The sequence below is a fragment of the Anser cygnoides genome, chromosome 1, assembly GCF_040182565.1.
Source record: "Anser cygnoides isolate HZ-2024a breed goose chromosome 1, Taihu_goose_T2T_genome, whole genome shotgun sequence".
Lineage (NCBI taxonomy): Eukaryota > Metazoa > Chordata > Aves > Anseriformes > Anatidae > Anser > Anser cygnoides.
In genome coordinates this window covers 168640412-168661907 of record NC_089873.1, presented here as the reverse complement: position 1 = coordinate 168661907, position 21496 = coordinate 168640412, and the positions used below count along the sequence as shown (strand labels likewise).

General features: G+C 41.1%; 1 protein-coding gene across 12 annotated transcripts in view; it reads right to left on the bottom strand.

The window, feature by feature from the left end:
* Positions 1 to 21496, bottom strand: part of KLF12 (KLF transcription factor 12) — a 248643-nt gene that overhangs the window by 93087 nt on the left and 134060 nt on the right. For all 12 annotated transcript variants that reach the window (XR_010827454.1, XM_048079122.2, XM_048079115.2 and 9 more), the window contains one exon: positions 4893 to 5439. Coding sequence is in view for 11 of the 12 variants with exons in the window: in XM_048079122.2 (XP_047935079.1) it covers positions 4893 to 5439 (547 nt within the window). In the remaining variant the exon portion in view is untranslated. The remainder of the gene's footprint in view (positions 1 to 4892; positions 5440 to 21496) is intronic.

Here is a 21496-nt window from a genome sequence, read left to right as displayed (position 1 = left end):
GAAAAGATGACAGTATGGGATAGAAATATTAACAGATAAGGAGGGAGAGATGAAGCAGAGCTGCTGAAACTAATGCTTAAAGAATAGTCAGGAAGGGCCAGTAAAGTAGAAAAAAATGAGGAGGTGAAAAGAGAGGAAGATAGAGGAGGAGACAGATTTCTTGTGCTGAACGGAAGAGAGAATTCAAACAGAACATGAAGAAAGATGTTTTTGCTTCAACTCCCTAGAAAGCAGCTGTTGGAAGGACAGTTTTGTTGGGGAGGAAGATGGACTTTATGGTTCCTATGAAGGATTAGGGGAAGCAGAAAGACATCCAAGCAAAACATCTGGAGGCTGGATTAAAAGGAAGGTGATAGCTTGGGAAGTTTTTGCAATAAAACTAAAAATGAAAAGGTCCTAGTCAAACCTGTGAGGAAAAGCAAAATTCAGCACAAGAAAAGTAAAACTGGGAGCTGGGAGGGAATAACAATGAAAAATATTTATCTATATATGCCATTTCTTGCAATTTTTCCCTAAATACCTGCGACTAGAAAAAAATAGGAGAAATCTGAACTTTGGTCTGGTCTAACTGTGGCTAATTTTAGCATTGAAAAATGCTATCTGCTCAGGGAAGTCTCATTCAGGCGAAAACAGCTTAGATATAGGCTAATGTAAAATACAACTTCAGGTGCTTCCCAATCACAACTCTGTATCATCAACAGATGACACAGACAGATGACACAAAAAGACAACAAAAAATCCTTTTAAAGACAACAAAAAATCCTTTTACAAATACATCAACGCGAAACGGAGGACTAGGGAGAATCTCCATCCTTTACTGGATGCGAGGGGAAACCTAGTTACTAAGGATGAGGAAAAGGCTGAGGTGCTTAATGCCGCCTTTGCCTCAGTCTTTAGCGGCAATACCGGTTGTTCTCCGGACACCCAGTGCCCTGAGCTGGTGGAAGGGGATGGGGAGCAGGATGTGGCCTTCGCTATCCATGAGGAAATGGTTGGCGACCTGCTACGGAGCTTGGATGTGCGCAAGTCGATGGGGCCGGATGGGATCCACCCAAGGGTACTGAGAGAACTGGCGGAGGAGCTGGCCGAGCCGCTTTCCATCATTTATCGGCAGTCCTGGCTATCGGGGGAGGTCCCGGTTGACTGGCGGCTAGCCAATGTGACGCCCATCTATAAGAAGGGCCGGAGGGCAGACCCGGGGAACTATAGGCCTGTCAGTTTGACCTCAGTGCCGGGGAAGCTCATGGAGCAGATTATCTTGAGGGTCATCACGCGGCACTTGCAGGGCAAGCAGGCGATCAGGCCCAGTCAGCATGGGTTTATGAAAGGCAGGTCCTGCTTGACGAACCTGATCTCCTTCTATGACCAAGTGACGCGCTTGGTGGATGAGGGAAAGGCTGTGGACGTGGTCTACCTTGACCTCAGTAAGGCTTTTGACACCGTTCCCCACAACATTCTCCTCGAGAAACTGGCTGCTCGGGGCTTGGACTGGCGTACGCTTCGCTGGGTTAGAAACTGGCTGGATGGCCGGGCCCAGAGAGTTGTGGTGAATGGAGTCAAATCTGGTTGGAGGCCGGTCACTAGTGGAGTCCCCCAGGGCTCGGTACTGGGGCCGGTCCTCTTTAATATCTTTATTGATGATCTGGATGAGGGCGTCCAGTGCACCCTCAGTAAGTTTGCAGACGACACCAAGCTAAGTGCGTGTGTCGATCTGCTCGAGGGCAGGAAGGCTCTGCAGGAGGATCTGGATAGGCTGGAGCGATGGGCTGAGGTCAACTGCATGAAGTTCAACAAGGCCAAGTGCCGGGTCCTGCACCTGGGCTGCAACAACCCCAAGCAGAGCTACAGGCTGGGAGATGAGTGGCTGGAAAGCTGCCTGGCCGAGAAGGACCTGGGAGTATTGGTGGATAGTCGGCTGAATATGAGCCAGCAGTGTGCTCAGGTGGCCAAGAAGGCCAACGGCATCCTGGCCTGTATAAGAAGCAGTGTGGCCAGCAGGTCGAGGGAAGTGATTGTGCCCCTGTACTCGGCTCTGGTGAGGCCGCACCTCGAGTACTGTGTTCAGTTCTGGGCCCCTCGCTACAGGAAGGACATGGACGTGCTCGAGCGAGTCCAGAGAAGGGCGACCAAGCTGGTGAGGGGTCTGGAGAACAAGTCTTACGAGGAGCGGCTGAGGGAGCTGGGCTTGTTCAGCCTGGAGAAGAGGAGGCTCAGGGGCGACCTCATCGCTCTCTACAGTTACCTGAAAGGAGGTTGTAGAGAGGTGGGGGTTGGTCTATTCTCCCACGTGCCTAGTGACAGGACGAGGGGGAATGGGCTAAAGTTGCGACAGGGGAGTTTTAGGTTGGATGTTAGGAAGTACTTCTTTACCGAAAGGGTTATTAAGCATTGGAACGGGCTGCCCAGGGAGGTGGTGGAGTCACCATCCCTGGAGGTCTTTAAAAGACGTTTAGATGTAGAGCTTAGGGATATGGTTTAGTGGAGTACTTAGTGTTAGGTCGGAGGTTGGACTCGATGATCTTGAGGTCTCTTCCAACCTAGAGAAATCTGTGAATCTGTGAACAATCTCTGATTTAGACCCAAAGCAGCAACAATACAGGGATTACAGGACAAACGTTCTCTATCTGTGGATCAACTTTGTTTCAGTGTGTGCATTTTTTTGGTTCTGAAAATGATCAAAGTTCATGTGAAAGCTGAAAGTAGTGACTTCATATGTTTCTAAATCTGCATTTCCCCATTGGATGGTAGAGGATTAGCTACCAATTCAATTCATCCAAGATGATCTGTTAGCATCTGTGTATATTTATTTCTTGTTTCCAGCACAAAAGCTGACTACTGAATGGAAGTTAGTCTGTGCATACATGAAATTTGTTTACTCAGTTAATCTATGCAACATCACTGTTATATTTATACTGTTTTACATTAAAAAGAAAGAAAAACACACTCCAACAAAAGATGACAAAAGATGACTACCTAGAGGAGATTGCTGCCCATTATTCTTCTATTGTATTTTTTCAAATTAACCTGAACATTTATATAAAAAGAATTAGTGATAGCAAAATGAGTAAAACTGATGAGAAAAAAATAAAAATAAAAGAAAGCTTAATCCCTTCTTTTTCTTTAGCTATACATTAATAGGCACTGCAAGGCTGGTTAATGATCTCTGCCAATAATCATACAAAGGAGAGATTGTCAGGGCAGCTCAGGAGGCCTCGAGCTTGTGGGCTGAAATCCCTATAGCACATTAAATTCTGGAATTTGGTTGACGAAGCCAGGGTAGTGAATTTCCAGTTTTACAAGATCAGGAGGTGCTTCACATGGAGGGGACTATTACCAGAGCCAACTAGCACCTTTGGAAAGAAAACAAATGGGAGAAATTCCGGATGAGCTCAAGGTCAGGTGCTGCTCAAAGCTCCAAAACCAAAATACAGACTAAAATTTAACTTTTTTTTTTTTCCAGATAATACAGTGAAATGTTCTGCTTTCATTTATCACTTCTTGACAAAATGCCACAAGGTCCTAAAACTACATCATTGTATGAATTGTACTAAAATTTCTTAAGCTGCGATTTTGAGACTTAAAGCAAAACACAGATCTGCTGTGTGCTTGTTTCCTATGGTCTGCCTGTCAAGAGGACACATCCCATACTTGGGAACTGAGGGAATGGGAGGAGAACTAAAGACTGATGGACAAGACATTACTAAACAAAAGAATGATCCACCACTGTTGTATATACAGCAATACGCAGTCATCAGTATACCAAAAATAGACAGGAGTGTTGAAGAAGAAAGGTCTTTCAGTTGTAGAGATTTGTTCATTATGCAATTAGGTACCCAAGAGATGTTATGAAATGTATTACTAAATGCCCCATAGCCTCATAAGCCCTAAAGTAAGGTTATCTGTCAGTACCCTCCCATTCTACCTCATTTCAGAGGAGAATTGGCCATATTTTATTCACCCATACACAATGAACCTTGAAATGAGTCTCCCTCATTCCCTACATCATGTTCCCATCCCTAACACTAATGTCTTCTCTACAGAGTTATGCTTTCCAAAGCATCTGAGCACATCTGTTTTCCCTTTTCTTCCCCCACCCATCATGTCCCCATCTCTAACAATTTTTTGCTGCCTTGGTAACTGTTACTTTCTCATTTTTTCTTGCTCTCCAGCTCCCCTTTTTGTGTTTTTTGGACTCCTCTCCAAGAGTGTATCTGTCCTGGCATGTGCTTTCCTCCTCCCTTCACACCTCCATAAGCCTCTTATGTCCTGTGTCTGCAAAAATCATTCCCAACACATACACTCTGTGTGGTTTCCTTCCCTTTGGCTGTTTAATCTGGAAGAGGCAACCTAATTCAAAATATTGCACTGCCACTCCTTAAGCCTAATAAAACCTACTTCTCTGCAGCTGGTACCACTCTTTGTTCCAAAAGCCTTTCCTTCTCGTGTTCCTAGAGCACAACAAGTGCTTTCTCTTTGCATGGAAACAACCTCTCTGACTCTCCATTCCCTGCCATTTTATTTTTTTTTTTTTTGAGATCTGTATCACCTGGTGAGTTTTCCATGTCTGTCTATGATGTTTTGTACATTGTCATTATTCTGTTGTCCTATTTCTTCAGTTTGTAGGGAGAATCGATTTCTCTCAGGACAATACTTGACACGAGTTGTCTGAACACTTATCACCTCTGCTGACTTCAACCGTTTTTTGTATTTATTTTAAAGAGCACCTATGATAAGACTTTTAGAGGTTCCCCATCACTAATGAAAGTTTCATGTCCCTCCAGCAGATGACGTAGCAACTTCGTAAACTAACAGCTTTATAAGGTTGTTATGTTTTCCTCCTACAAGAAGTGTTTTATAGATGCCACAGATGCACAGAACCAGTTCCACCTTACCTTTGACATGGCTTCTCCCATCCTCCAACAGTGGTACTACTATAGTGTTGTTCATATTCCCAGGTGATCTCACAGCTGTATAGACAACAGGTACTGACTGTACCACCACGGGTATACGGTGCACATGACTCATTTTGTTGGACTGCAAGTTCATGGGGCTTGAAGGTGGAACTGGATGGATAATGTGCAAAAACTGCTGGCCTCCAACACCAGATGCAGAAGCCACAAGAGGACCTGGAGTTAATACTGATGGGACAGATGCTGCTGAGGATACCGACGTTATTACCGTGGGCGATGAAGCTGGTCGACTGGAAGAAGAAGAAGAAGTAGAAGTAGAAGAAGGGGAGGAGGCTGATGCTGTCATGGAAACTGGTGAAGATGAGGCTGCTGTAGGGGACGATCTGGCTTTGTTTATTGATAAGTCCACTGGTTCAGTCTGTGTTTGGAAATGGTCTGTAGATAATGAATCCTCCGGGGGATCTGCCTTCATGTTGTTTAGTAACAAGGGTACAGCTTCCATATCTGGGTAGTTGTGGACGTTTGGAGACTGTTGGGGAAGGACAAAAGGACATATTTTTAGTTACATATGTGGCTAAAGGTGATGTGAACACACAATTGCTAACACACACATATCAGACAAGTTGGTCCTGAAAACCACAGGATTTGTTCCTCTTTCTTGTGTCAGCTTGTAATTTAAAGGACAAATCATGATACAAAGCACACACTTGTTTAGTTTGACCAGATTATGAAGAAAATCTTCTATTCCCATTTCTTATAAGGCATCAGGATTAACTGTTTGAAATCACCCTGTTTCTTTGAAGTATTCTCAAACATTTTGGCTATAAGAATTTTTAAACCTCCACGAGTAGCTACTATTTATATTGACAGAATATTTCCTCCTTAAGATACACCGCTACTCTCTTTTGTCATCCCCAATGGATATGGTCACCAACATTTTTCAAGCAACTTTCCAAATGTTTGAAGATTGTAATGTCCCCCTGCTTGTCTACCTTCTTCTAGTCTAAGCAGACCTTGCTTCATCTTTCTGTCATAAGTGACCTTTAAAAGAACAAGCCTTAGCACTTGTTTGCTCTCTGCAGCAATTTGTAATTTTGTCTACACCTCTTTTCAGAAGGTTGTGCCTTACACTAAATGCAGCACTTCGGTTCAGTGTTTGACTTTCTGTGTTCTCTACTGTTACAGATAATGAACTTGCAGGTCAGCAGACAGCCCCACACTTGTATGCTTACCTGTTAAAGGTAACAATGGCTGCAGCAATTCCTTATTCCGAATTAGCACGTTAGATATCCTTCATCAATGCTATTTTATGTTTTTTATTTGCTTTATATACTAATTAAGAACAATTTTCCTGAATTGGAAAAATAGCATGATGCTTAAGGCCAACTCTCTCAAAGCTGGTTGGTCTAAATTTATTCTAGACTGGTGTAATCTGCTATTTTTATAGTTTTATTCCTTATTTCTATCATCAAAGTGGTTAATAGAATTTTTGAATAATAATACTAGGGCAAAGATAGATCCCTGGAGAAGCCCATTTGATATATCTTTCCTTTTTGACAGCACATCATTAATAACTACTCCTAAAAAATGTTTTTCAAGCAATTTTCAATAGGAAGAGCAAGGAAGGAAGTGCCCATCGATAACCTGGTAGTAAGACAAAGCACAGCTCTCAGCTACTCAGCTAAATCTTCCATGGCACTGCACTGCAGCAGTGATGCTCTGTGGGCTCAGTGCCACAGGCACACATGCTTCACTACCTACTGTAGTACAGGACCCAACCTAGACAAAAAAACATTTGCCAAGCTACTTAAAACCTTGACCCAAAACAATTCTTCTATACGTAGATCTAACAAGTCATCTTTCTATGGTACCTAAACAGCTCCAAATGCATTCTCTCATTCTCAGGATAATAGTATCTATGAAAAAATCAACATATTGTCAGAAACATTTAAAGCCACAAACATTTTAGTTAGTCTACTCTAAGTAGGCTTACAATCAAGCAAGCTATGAATTTGCTTTGGGATTTTTATAATTAACTATGTTAAATATTTTCATTGAGAATCCTCTTGGTTTTGAGTCAGAGCCAAATCTCATCACAGAATGGAGTTCTATTGCAAAAGGAAAATAGAAACACTAACATTAAAAATTGTAAGAACAACAGCCTAAGTGGATATTATCCCCAGCATGCTGAAAGACGAGACGTTTAGTAGATTCCATCCATTTGGCTGATTTAGATACGTTTTTGGACCTGACATTTCCCCCCATTTGAAAGCAAGAACATCTTTGGAACAGCAAGTCTCCTGCTCTATTCATATACAAATCACCTTAAAACAAAGGGACCCCAATTCATCTGGTCGCTAGACCCTGCTGTTCTCCTGTAACACAAGTAACAAAAGCAAAAATCCCCTTATAAAGATAGTGTAAAGGACACAGAGTAAAGAACAGGTCATTTTTCAAGGCCTCCACTAAACCATATCGCTAAGCTCTACATCCAAACGTCTTTTAAAGACTTCCAGGGATGGTGACTCAACCACTTCCCTGGGCAGCCCATTCCAATGCTTAAAAACCCTTTTGGTAAAGAAGTACTTCCTAACATCCAACCTAAACTTCCCCTGGCACAACTTTAGCCCATTCCCCCTCGTCCTGTCACCAGGCACGTGGGAGAACAGACCAACCCCCACCTCGCTACAGCCTCCTTTAAGGTAACTGTAGAGCGCGATAAGGTCGCCCCTGAGCCTCCTCTTCTCCAGGCTGAACAAGCCCAGCTCCCTCAGCCGCTCCTCATAAGACTTGTTCTCCAGACCCCTCACCAGCTTCGTTGCCCTTCTCTGGACTCGCTTGAGCACCTCAACGCTCAGATTAAGAATGTCTTTGCTTTCGTAAATTCAGGCTCTCTCTCATTTCAGTCAACATTACAAAAGCCAGCAGGATACCATTAACTGCTTGTACATCCTTATACTTAAGACAAAAATTGTAAACAAATTAGTTTTGTTTTGTACTGGTGGTGGTCAACAGAGGCATCTACTCCAACAACTCGCTCCTTAGCAGTGACCCACACGTGGTGCAGGTGTTTCGCCAAGATCTCAATTTTAACCTAAGCTGCCAAAGCTCTATTTAAATTGTATCTGAATCGAAACTCTGAATATTAAATTATCGTTATTTACTGGATATGCACGGCATAACAAAACAAGACTTTTTCCAATGACAATGACTATTCCAGCATTAGGAACTACATGACTAAAAGTGAAAACTAAGCCAAAAGGGATAGGTGAATACTCAGCACTTTACTTTTTAGCATCTTCTATGAACATTGTTAACTGAGATTTAACTGCTCATTTCCTTAGACAGTGAGTGCGGCCGTTGGTTTTATTTAATGGAACCACATCTTTTCTAATTCAGAGGCTCACAACACTACTGCTAGCATGTTCAGAGGTATACCCTCAGCCATTTTTTCAGCTCATAAAGTCAACTGGATTAAAAACGAGAGTGTTACAGTTTGTCCCCTCTGTACTGCCTTTCTACTCTTATCTACTGATCTGGGTGTCTTCTGGTGCTGTGGGCTTGTCTGACACTGATGTGGGGGTCAGAAACATATTTTCCCCAGTCGTCTCCCAGAAATGCCTGTGTTGTTTTTTCCAAACTTTGTTCTGGTTTTAGGGGGTCTGAACTCTGTTGCTGAGGGTTTGGCAGCCTCCAGAGCATTTGGTGGGTCAGAAAGGGTTCAGCCTGAGGTCCCTGTAACTCCGTGGGCTGCCCTGGACACCAGCCCAGCCCACGGCGGTACGACACGGGGACATGTGGCTCCATGTGGCTTCTCCTGTCTCACTCGTCCTTCCCTCTGGTGTGAGGGAGGGGAACAGCTTCAGCCCCTGCCACAGCTGGGACTCAGAGGCAAACCTGGCAATGCTTCTCCCTGCAACACGGCTGCTGCAACCTTACACCTGCAGAACGGGGCTGCTAACCATCACCTGAAACTCGGGCTGAAACAGAACCCAAAGACAGATTAGCACAGCTCCATACTAGAAAAAGGCTGCTGAACAATGCTGTAGCCTCTTCTAGTCACCGTTCTTGGCTGATGCTTTTTGTGCCTGCCCTTTAAAGCTGTGCACCAGTACCCTCTGCAGTGCTCCATTTCATTAGCTTGCCGCTAATGAATGCTGCCAGGCACGTAACACGTCATCTCCCTATTCACAAAGCATTTGTTGGCTGTGTAAAAAAGCATTCCTTACTGCCTGTTTCCCCATCTCTCATGGAAAAACAACCAGCCCGCTGCACAACCAGACACAACATCTCGAGAGAAGCATGGTACCGTTATGGCTGATACTGAATTATCTGCTGGATGGACATCCTTTCCTGCACAGTTATACTTCACCTTCTTCCCAATCTCCTGAACGCTACCTCCTTTTAACTTCTGGTAGGCTTAATTTTGCAGCAGCCTCTTTCCACTCCTGGCAATCTTCTTGCAACGTCAGCGATGTCTCCCATCCATAACCAAGCCATGAAGAGCTCATCCTTCCCGCACAGCAGAGGTTAAAATCAGTGAAAACCCAAAACCCTTTTTTGTTTTTAGCAACTCATCCCAGCACCTTACACTCGTGAACTTCAGAGGGTACTAAGCTTCAGGGAGTCTTCGTGCTTTTGTGGACTTTTATCGCTCTGCACGGCAGAGTTTACAACCCCCAACAATCAGCTGTCTGCTTTTAAACTGCTCTTCCTTTCTGGCAGCATTCCCTCAAGGTCAGACAATTTGTAAGAAAGCGTACCAAAAAAGCTGTCCTTGATGACGGAAACCGAACAGACTAAATTTAGCATTTATAAAATAAGCTGGCTTTGAGGACAGGAAGTGAAAAAATAAATTGCTAACCATTTAACTCTTCAAACATCACAAAAAAAATACTGCTTAGTTGTCATTGTGCTGCCACACCTCATTCTGCTCTGGCAGCAGCGATTTGAGGCAGGACAATTTTGTTTTGTCAGAGCTAAAGGAGGGTGTGATGAGAACATCATACATACTTCTCATTTCTGAAAAGCTTGCCACTATCTTAGGCACGTCGTCGCCACGGCTGCACCAAAGGGAGGAGGCTGAGCAGTGCAGGTACACGGTCTGCTGGGCTGGCAGTGCAGAACCGTGCCCAGCTAAAACAGCTTTCAGCTCCGGCTGTCATGCTTGCAGGCTGAAACCCAAATTACCAGGAATATTCTGCAGGTCACAGATTTTAACATTTCACGTTAAAAGAAACTCATGCTAGGTTTGAAATAACAAAACCCACTTGCTCTAGCAGAAGTAATTCTGCTTCTGCATAGCACACAGATGTGTTTGCAAGGCTAAAGGCATGAAGCAGGCACGCAGGTGGACTGGGTGTATGAAACAGCGTGCTCTTTTTTAGTATGATACTTGTTTTTTTATAATTAAAAATGGAATATTTTCCTAATCTCTCCTTTAGATAAGGGTAGAAAATTCATCTCCCTGACCTTGTGGTTCTGCAGCGGTTGTCACAAAGCCTGTCTTCCTATATGAGTTTTTGCCCTGTTGTGCCCCACCTAGGCACTTGCAGAGTATGAAAGGCTGACACACAGCTAGCTTGAGTAAGTAGCAGCTTGGGCACTTCAAAAGGTGCCCAATCCTTTACTCAGGGTCTTTTTTGTTTGTTTGTTTTCTATTACTAATCTAGGAGTAAACTCTCTTTAAAATTACGGGAAGAGATGTTTTTGAAAACCCCTTCCCGTCATGAGAAATTACATTCACAATACTCACACGCTTCCGCCTGAAAAGCCCCACTTCAACCAAAGCAAGCAAAACACCCTAAAAAAGGGAGAAATATGGCAACCTGGGGGAAAAAAAAATAACTAAACAACCTGTATTTGAAATACCCTGCTACCCCCTGGAAGACACATCTGAGACTCAACTATGCTCACTCGGAGATGTAGCTATCACCATTATCAATTTGTACATGAGGCTATATCAGGATAGTGCCCTGTTGATGAAGGCTGCTGCTCCAAGCCTTCCCATGCTAACAAAACTGCTCAGTCTGGATACATTAGACAAATGCAGGAGGTCACACTGAAGAAGACAGCAAAATGCAAGACAGCTGGATCTTTCTGCTTTTTACTGGAAACTTAAATTAAAAAGTGGTTTAGAATAAGTTTTCGAGAAATGACTGGTCAAGGTCAAGGTGAAATTTGTGTTCGAAGCAAAAAAAAGATCCATCCCAAGAGGTTGCACTCCCAAGTTAGGGTGAGTCTGACTCTATTACAACTCCCATTTAAACTTTTCTAAAAAGCACCAGTCGGCACTGTGAGAGACAGAGGGTTGAGTCCAGGGTTGGTTAAAATATAAAGGGGTTCAATGAAAACTCGATTAAACAAATTGAAATGGATTCAACTGGAGAGACTGAATGATCCCCACTTTAAGGTACTCGTGATTCACTTAATGGATCATTATCTCAGCATAATACTTGGATGTTTGATTTCAAAGTGGATATTTCCAACTCTTAATGCCTAAAATAGAATTTCTATTCTCTTTGTGATTCTGAAGAGGCAAAATAAACTCAGCACACGTGGTGAGGTACAGGTGACCTTTGCCTGCAGAGTGTTGCTTGATGTGCAGAACCTACAGAAAAAGACCCCAAATAAAACAGCATTACTGTGAGCTGGGGAGACCAAATTCAAACCAACCATTCATAAATAGACAAGCAAAAATTCAAGCTCCAAAGCTGTAAAACACTCTATTAACTTTTTCCTGAACAGTCACACTAAGGCACTGCTGCACTCCGTGTGGAGGTATTCCACTACTACTGCAATAATAAAAAAAGTACCACAGGCTCAAACCTTTTGTAACAGCTCAAACTAGGAGCGAGGGAATGTGCTTAAAACCGAAGAGAGATCCCTATACAAACAGCATTAATTTTTAAACATGTTTAACAGTGAACACAAATACACTTAGTGTGAAATGACTTATTTTTAAATAATGCATTTCCGAAGACAGAATAAGCATTAAGGTTACTTGGTATTTAACTCTCCCATCCCAAAACGTACAGATTTACCAAAGCGTATCTCCCATGGCACCTAAGGAGAACCAGTGATTACCACCTCCTATACCCCTATAAACTCATCAGCCCCGGTACAATCTAATAAGTTAAATGTAAAAATAATACATTTCTTGAACATGATGCCAAATACACAGTACTTCAAACTCTTGAGAGCCCTGCCACAATGCTTCATAAAAGAAAAAAAAAAACAAGAAACCCTACCCCCTCAATCCCTAAATCATTAACACATTCAGAAAACTAGACGTTGCGCATAGATGTGTTATTTATACGTGAGCAGTGTTACTAGAATCCTCTATCAAACGAAGAATCTGTTGAAACTAATTTATGCCTATTGCTATGACACAATACTTCAAGAGAACCAAGAGCCTAACAAACATATTCAACAACAGCAGTGTAATGTCACCTGTGATATTACTTGCTTCAAGCATATAAAGAATACTGATAATGTATTTGTATTCCTTGTACTAATCCACTTTAGATTTGAGAATAATTTCTGAAAAAATAGGAGATCCCTAAATAATGGTTAAGGGGGAGGTAAAACACTGTTTAAAGTACCTTATTCCCCCCAATTCATAATCATTCTTCACATTAAAAAAACAGTTTATAAAATCCCAAACAATCAAAATTTTACATATCCACTTAACAGTACTCATAAATTTTTCTCTCAGGTTTTTGGAGTAATTCTTCTTCTTTTTAATTTCCGTTAGTTCTTTATTTTCCCTAATCCCCCTTTAAATCAGAATCTTTCCATTTAGTTTATCTAAAGACTATGCATTGAATAGTACTATGAGTTAAATGAGATTATTTGAGTTAATAAATTTGATTCCTTGATGCTTGTGTTGTAAAGTAATAAGAAAATAATGTACTAAACATACACTGGGAATTTTTAATTAATTTGGTTTGTCAGTATAAACTAGTTATCTAGCATGAAACTGAATACATCAGGAACTTTTTGCAAGTACCTCCCAAACAGATTTGCTGCTAGAGAGGTCCAACAAACTAGCGAGGCTTAGTGAAAGTCAGTTTTGAAAAAAAGTGCTCAGCAGCATTTACGTTTCTAGGTGAAAATATTCAAACTATATTTTAACATTTATTTCTATCTAACATAGAAGTATTCAATGTTTGCAAGCAAACCGACTTGCTCTGAGAAATGACAGCCTGAAGAATAACTTGCAGTCAGTAATTTCCTGAAGTTAAAATTTTTATGCAAAGATTTGGCCCCGGAATATTCATAGATGTAGTAGCAATATGAGGACTATGACAAATAATCCCTGAATTAGTTAGCTATCTGCAAGCTGATGAACAGTTCCAGGTGACACTCAGTCATGTCCCCACCAGCCTTGGAGCTCAGCAGTCCCAGAGGGATCTCACACATCCAAGTCATTCCTCCTTGGGCACGTGGTGCCAGACACCGTAACGGGGCTCTGTGCACCAGGCAAGTACAGCTGATGTGAAAAAGGCATAAAAGACTGGGCAGCTAATTCTTTTTAGTTATTCCTCTGTAGTCAGTCTTCCTCGCGTGTTCCCTCTAGCAGGAAGACACCCACGAACTACAGGAGGTGGCAACAATTCTTCAGCTACTTGAAAAATACATCAGGAGCAGTGGTGGTGCCGTGCCCCAAACTCACATGTAACTTGTCTTCCATACACTGCAACGGGGTTTCTCTGTCTCATCCTGCGTGTCTCTGTTTATCTTAATTTCCACAAGAAGGATTCATTTTCCCAAACGAACCTCCTTTTTCTCTTTGCTGTCCTTCATTCTGAGGTTTTGCTGATTTTATTCTTCTAACCTCTGAACTGAGACTGCATCTCAATTTCAACACACTTCTCCTTACTAAAATAAGTACATTGAGTAGTACTAACTATAGTCAGATCTGACTGAAAGCAATCCTTACAGTAGTTTGGGGAGAGAAAAGAGAGAAAAAAGGAAAAAAAAAAAAAAGAAGATTCACTTCAGACAGGAAAAAAATGATTAAGTAAGGATTTACTAAAACTAGCAAACTCCAGCATGTTCCTCGGAAAGAACGGGTAATAACAGCACTGTCTGGAAAAGGCCCTACAGAGACGGACAAAATGCAAAGACTGGGTCTAGAGCTCTCTGATACCAAGTTCTGGATGGAAGGGCTGGGATATGAACAGCAAAGAGACCAGAGCTCCAAGGGACCATACCATGAGAGGTGAGCTGTAAATTAAGGGATTCCACAATTTTAAATACTAAATGAGCCACTAGGTCACATAATGTCACCTCAGAGGCAACTGAAGAAGATGATGGCGAGAAGGAAATGGTGCCCATCTCCCCGGGTGGTGGGGCTGGCTGCCAAGGCTGCAGGGCTTGATCGCTGCAAGGATGAGCGTGCATGACCCAGCCCGGAGGGGACGAGATGGTCAAGCCTGGTGTGGCTGGACAAAAGGCTGTGTGCCAAGTAAAGCAGAATGCCTTGCCAGCGGCTGGCATTGGACACAAAGCTGCCAAGATACATCATTCCTCCACTGTCAGCAGATATCCCCGAAACCCACTGGTGAAACATCCTGCCTCTCCGTAACACCAGTCCACAAAAAATGAGGATAAGCAGTGCATATTGCAGTAATTGCCCACTGAGGGTCTGAGCAAAGTTAGCAAAGACATTCCTAACATTCCCCAAAGGCAGATTGCTTAATCTGTCAGGCTTAGTAATGTTGCCTTAACACAGTTTTTGGGAAACAAAGATGGAAATGGCTGTTTTTGACTTATTCCCCAAAAGTGATTGCGCTCTTATATAAACTATAAATATGTAGATTTGGAAAATTAGTTTTTAATGCGTCTGGAATGGACTTCGATTCAACTCACTGACCCGATACGTCACAGTATTTACTGCTACAGAAGACCAGTAATAAAAACCTAACCCTGTAAGTGCACCTTTTCTGAGTCTTTAATAAATAAGCATAGAATCACAGAACATCCTGACTTGGAAGGGACCCACAAGGATCATCAAGTCCAACCCCTGGCTCCACACAGGGCCACCCAAATATCAGACCACGTGTTTGAGAGTGTTGTCCAAACGCTTCTTGAACTCAGAATACACATGATCAAAATTACAGTCAAGGGGTAAAAAAGGTAGGATATGGATTATGAGATGGACAACCTACTGACACAATACGTGGAACAGCAGACAAATGCTCAGATACAGACCTGGAGCTGACCTGTTTTGGCTTCAACCTATGGCAATACTAAGCACTTACTGACTATTGAAAGCTGATTATTCTTCAGAAGTCTCTGTTAGGTGTAGATAATACAGACTACTTCCACTTAATAGAAGGGAAAATGTAGGGGGAGAATCTGAAGAGATTTTTCAGAACCATAATATCAAAAGTTCAGAATTACAACATTAGAGCTAACACATTATAATACATTAAAAAATAAAATTAAACCTATCATAACCATGAAGCCATATATTATTTTATTATTTCTGATTTTTAAGGTTACTGAAGATAAATGGCATAGAACAAAATCTATTACTATCCAGAAATTTCCACACTATAAAGCTTACACTGTGTACGTCTAACAACTTTTATTATTTGAAACTATCACACTTGAAATCTGAGGCAACTATACACTCATATTCTTATTTCTTGGTATCTTTAACCATGAGAGCAACATAAAATTAACTCAGCTAGATATTTTTTAATTGTTAATAATATCCCAGTGATTTTTACTACACAGCAGAAGAAACTGTATTTTACTTGTTTTTCTCAGAACAGAGTCATACAAAACAAATATGATCACCATGTTATTAGTCATGCATGGCATCACTCTAAGTTTGTTCAGGAGGAGTAATTGTTTTTAAGAGAGGAAACATCAATTTTCAAAGAAGTTGTTGATAGTTTGCGTCAACTTCAGAATGTATGACGTTCCCTAAAATTAAATTTTGTTAGAGACAAAATCATTGTTTTTTGACAAGTAATACATATAAAGTACCAGATTAGACACTTGACGGCTAAACTGCAAGTAAAACAGTTCTCTTGAGTCCCCTTGAGAGATAGGTTTTAATTTAATGGAAACTTCTTACATGCTCTCCATGGTGACGGGGGCAACAAGACAAACTATTTCTCCCACTTGTCCAGAGGAAAAGAGAAGGAAATGGATAGAAGAAACCGTTTAGCTTGGTCCACCAATTATCTTTCAACAGAAAGAAAAGTTTCATTTTATTTTCTAGCTCTTTGGAAGTATTTGAAGTTTTTTTTAAAAAAAAATCATCATTAAAGATGCACATTGACCCATTTAATATTTCAGCAAAGAACATACATCACTTATTTTCTGATGTTTCTGTTATTTCTTTACTGATTATAACAAGCTAGTGAATTCCCAAAAGTTTTTGACTGACCTGAATCTCCTTTTTTTTTTTTTTCCTAAATAAAACAACATTAGATGCAACACCACGTGCCACCTGGTACTGAGTATGGAGATGTTTTACAACATCACTGAAATCACTCCCCACCTTTGAACCAAAGTAACTGTTACTGACAAAGAAAGAGGGTCCTTAACTCCCTATTTACATTGACACTGAGAATTTATTGTTGCATTTTTTATAGAACCACAGAATGGTTTGGGTTGGAAAGGACCTTAAAGATCATCTAGCTCCAACCCCCTGCCATGGGCAGGGACACCTCCCACCAGAGCAGGTTGCTCAAAGCCCCATCCAGCCTGGCCTTGAACACTTCCAGGGATGGGGCATCCACAGCTTCTCTGGGCAACCTGTGCCAGTACCTCACCACCCTCATAGTAAAGAATTTCCTACTTATATCTGATCTAAAACTACCTTCTTTTAGTTTAAAACCATTCCCCTTGTCCTGTTGCTATGATCTGTGATAAAAGAGTCCTTCCCCTCTTTTTATATGCACACACAGACACATGGGTTCACCCTAGTTAATAGTCAATGCTTACACGAAGGATCCGAATGAACATTTCCATAAGACTCATCATTACTGTTCAAGGACCAATGAGGTTTAAGGTGCAAGTGTTGAGGTTTAAGGTTTAAGGTGCAAGAGTTAATTCACTCCTGCGTGGTTTCCTGCTTTGCTGCTCTGACTCAAAGAGGAGATGAGCTACATGCAAAAACCCACATTCTTATTTACTTTGGGAGGGGTGCATGAGGTAACTTTAAAAGAAGCAAAAGCTGAATTGTTCTATTTTTTCACTAACCATCATTACCATTCACCAAAAAAAAAAAAAAAGATCAGCACAACAAATACATCTCTGAGTAGACATACTCAAGTTTCTGCTTCTCCAGAGACACAGACACTATTTCTCTTGTTGACACGTGGGTCCTGTGTTTAAGCTACTTTACAGTGCTAATTAGTACTGACAACTCTTAATATATTACAACTTAAATAGGAGAAATCACACTTCGGCTTTGTTGGTGGTGTTTTTTTTTTCCCACCGAATAAAAAAGACTCTCTCTCACTTCATAGTAAACATAATTGTATGTTGCATCTTGAAAATCTAACACAAGAAAACTAAAAGCTCTAAATTGCAGCTGCTTTATAAATGGCTTGGTATCTCACGAGTTTCCTGCAATAATTCAAGACTTTTACATTCAATCAGTACAGAGGATTGTTTCTGATGCAGCCACACATGAGCAGACAGCCACAGTTCTCTGCGATGCCACCTAGGGCAGAGCCACAGTGCAATTGACCCTCCCATGGCCATGGCAAGGAGCTCATCTTGTGTACACTTCCCAAGCAACAAACTTCTCAGTAAGTGCCATACCTGCACAGATCAGGGAGTACACCACATGCATTTCCAATCGTGAGCAGGCCAGTCTTCCAGAGAAAGGTTGAAACAGCTATGGAAATGAGCAATTGTGGAAAATTCTGACAGGGAAGGTTTCTTATACCCTCATTATTTACACTCTAGAAGGAGTTAAGCACTTCAGATGAACTTTGTAAGAAAAAAAGATCGAGAATCAAGATGCCACCAGCAATCTGTCTGGTTGAGCACGTCCCATTAAAAGAGAAAAATGCTGTTGAGAACACCACTCTTGAAAAATTTGCCTTGCCGCAGCCTGGCAAGTAAACTACGATCAAAATTCTCTCCCTCTTCCTCCTGTCCAGTAAATCTTAAAGCCTGTAAATCAGACCAGTTTCAAAAGGATGCATCAGAAGGATCCCATCTCGGAACAGCCTCGTAACTGCACCTCGTAAACCATAAAAAGCCTCATAAATAGAGTTCTCCTTGTGAGTACCGGAGACAGACTTGAATCTCTTCAGGCACTGCTGCAAACTGAAGCCAGGTCTTCCACATCATTAGTGGTTAAGTGGTCCATGCTTCTGAGTAAAAAGGGCACAAACATTACCTGCTACTTCTGTGCTTCAAAATACAAGGTTTGGGGGCATCTAAAGCAGAGGCTGAGTCAAAGCAGTAAAAGTTTAATATCTCAACTGCCAGGTCAGATACCCTTGACAGGAGATATATATAGATCACCTGTTTTCCTGGTCCTGATCAGACACAGACGTCACTGAGCTGTTCTGCTTTTAAAAAGCACCACATACACATAAACAAGATTTTAGGTCCTAAGAACTGTAAAGTGTTGTATACAATAGATAATAAATAAAAAAATCCCATCCCTCCAAATTTTTGTGGTCAAATAGAAGATTTAAGGATTTCAGTTTTGAATTATGGCACCGAAATCCCTATGGATGTTCCATTTCAGGAACAGATCAGTCTAAAAGCTGTTTGCCTAGCTGTGCAGAGGATCAGTCCCTTTTCCAAGGGAGAAGAGGAAAGTCAGATGCACACTTGAATATGACCAGGTGTCCAAATGACTAGCTGACATGGACAGCATTTAGAACGACAGCAGTGCTGTGAAAAGACTGTTTATAATCCCATTACAAGATTTTAATAGAATGACTCACAGTTAATATACACCCAGGTGGTCTTCACAGACGGATGAGGTACTTCATCATAGTACATGGTAACAAGAACTTTGATATACAAGGGCCTATTCTTCAAATGCAGAAAGCATTTCTGAGGAATCTGTTCAACTTCAAACCCAATGACTCTACCGCTCAGACAGCAATTTATATTCAGCTTATAACTAATCCAGTGCCTGCATAGAATATAATTGATAACTTTATTGCTTTATTATCCTGGAATGTAACAACAAGCTTTATCACCATTTTTCCCCTTGCCTTCCTTTTTAAAAACTGAATTCTTCTTATGTGGAAGGAAAATAACAGCTATATTCTACTGTCGATCACAGATATTGTAATTTTATTAAATTTAAGGTAAGTAACAATCATACTTAAAGGCCATCATTTGGACTGTGCAAAGCCAGCTGCATTAGCCTGAAGACTAACTGCAGCAGCTGCGCTACGTGGAAGGCTACAGCAAAGTCAGTGCCAATACACCCGTACACCAGAGGAAGAGGGTTTTGCTTGCCAACTTGCTTTTCTGTTTGTTTGCTTTGGTATGCGACTGTAACATCCTGCAAAATTTGCTTGTTTAGCTTTATGAACACATACAAGTGTTCAACATCACATTAGACTGTGGATCAGCCCCAGTGCCAGTCCTGTGGGATGCAGCCATTGCGGAGCGTGACCAGGGCTGCTGCTGACCCAGCTAATGATCCCTCTTCTGAGGGAACAGCTTTGCAAACGGCCCAGAGAGCCAGCTTACCAAATGATCTGCTCCGACTGTTAAAAATATGTCCCAACAGAGCTGGTCGTTAAAATAGTGGGGCCAGTTGACCGCCAAAAAGATTACTGAACCTAAGTATTTACCCAGGGAATTCTCAGGTTATTAATTCATACGCGGCGCCTCAGGAGAGAAAGAACGTTTGTTTAGGCCAGAATTTGCAGACTGTGTCCTAGTTCAGGCACCAGTGCTATTTCAAAATGCTGGCCTTGATGCACTCAAATACGAAAGAGTAAGGAAGAGAATATTTAAGAGAAAACAACCAAACTTTGTATAGGACTATTTGAGATATAAATCTAGGAAAAGGGAGAAATTTGGCAAGCAAAACATATTTCTTGCTTCGCCTTCATCTTAACTGTCTCCAAAGATTTCACAGTCTAGAGAACAATATTAATGCACATAATACAGTTGATCTTGGAAATATTGATTACACACCAAAAGCATGACATTTGAAATCACAATTTCATTACATCCTGAAGTAACAGCAGTGTCATAGAGGGATATGTTTATTATTTTGAGACTAAGCCAGTTATCTCTGGAAAATGAGTTTACTCTGTAACTCTTTCATGATACAGAAATAAGTCTTAGAAAGAGAACGTAGCCCTTGCGGAAGCAATTGTGTACAACAATGACAAGAGATGCCATAACTGGTTCTTGAAAAGCTATCCCTAAGTTCATATTGAGTTCAATAAGCCTGAAAGGTTGTGAATGGCATGAGATGTTTTTTACAGTACTTCCCTGTAAGTATTAGCTTCGTCTGGTAAAAGAACTAGTCCGGCTGTTCTCAAACAAATCCTCCTGGGGAAGAGATGTCTTTGAGTCTTGTCTTCAATCTTTCAGATCTGGCAGGAAAGCCAAATCCTTGGTACATAAATAGTACAAAGTATGCCAGTCATTTGCCCTCCACGTGTATTTTCAGTATGACATAGAACACTGTAAAAATAAAGGAAGAAGAAATAATAATAATAAAAAAAGAAAAAACAATAGGAAATAGAGAGAGAGATTTGAACCAATTCACCTATTTAGTTCAAGTTTTTCCTAAAGGATCCAAGAAAGACAACTAGGAAAAGCATGCCCTTTGTGAACAGGTTTAAATTCACACACTGAATTTTGCATTTTCCACTGTACAAAGAGGGAGAAAGATCTCCCTTGGGCTAGATGATCTCTAAACCATGGCTAGCACTCTAGTGTCCTTGCACAAAAAGAGTATATGCAAATAAATCTTTTCGTAAACTAAAATGCAATGGCTTAAAAATCAGAATATATTATCTGTTTAAAATACAGCATGATTATTTCTGATATGTTACTGCTATTGATTTCTTAACCTAGACAAAAACCAAACCAAAACAAAACAAAAGTTCCTTAATAGATAGGTAGCTTATGAAATTTGAAAAGCACTTAATTGTCAACTATTATTCTATTTATGGTACTCATGGGTCAACGCGACTCTTGAAATCTTGCTGAAGATCTTGAGAGCTGGTTTTAGTTAACTTAGTTAACTTAACCACCAAATAAACTGGATAAAACACTACAGCTGAAGCCAATGAACCAAAACACATTACAGATTAAAAACTAATAAAATCCAAAAAAAATTACTGATGAAGTAACTGTCAAAATGTTTTTATTATGACAATAAAACCACAGAACATGTATTAGGCTTAACTGCCTTTTATGAATATTTGAGAGAGAGTGTTCTTTGAATACTGTAAAAAGAAAAAAAGCACCAAGAGCTGGCATCATAAAGGTGTGCCACAAACAGGTTGCAGTTAGGGACATTATTGCATATATTTCGTAAATATAAATATACCATAATTTAGATGACTACAGAGTAATGTGGGCACATGAGCTAGGGTTTTAATGTTTGG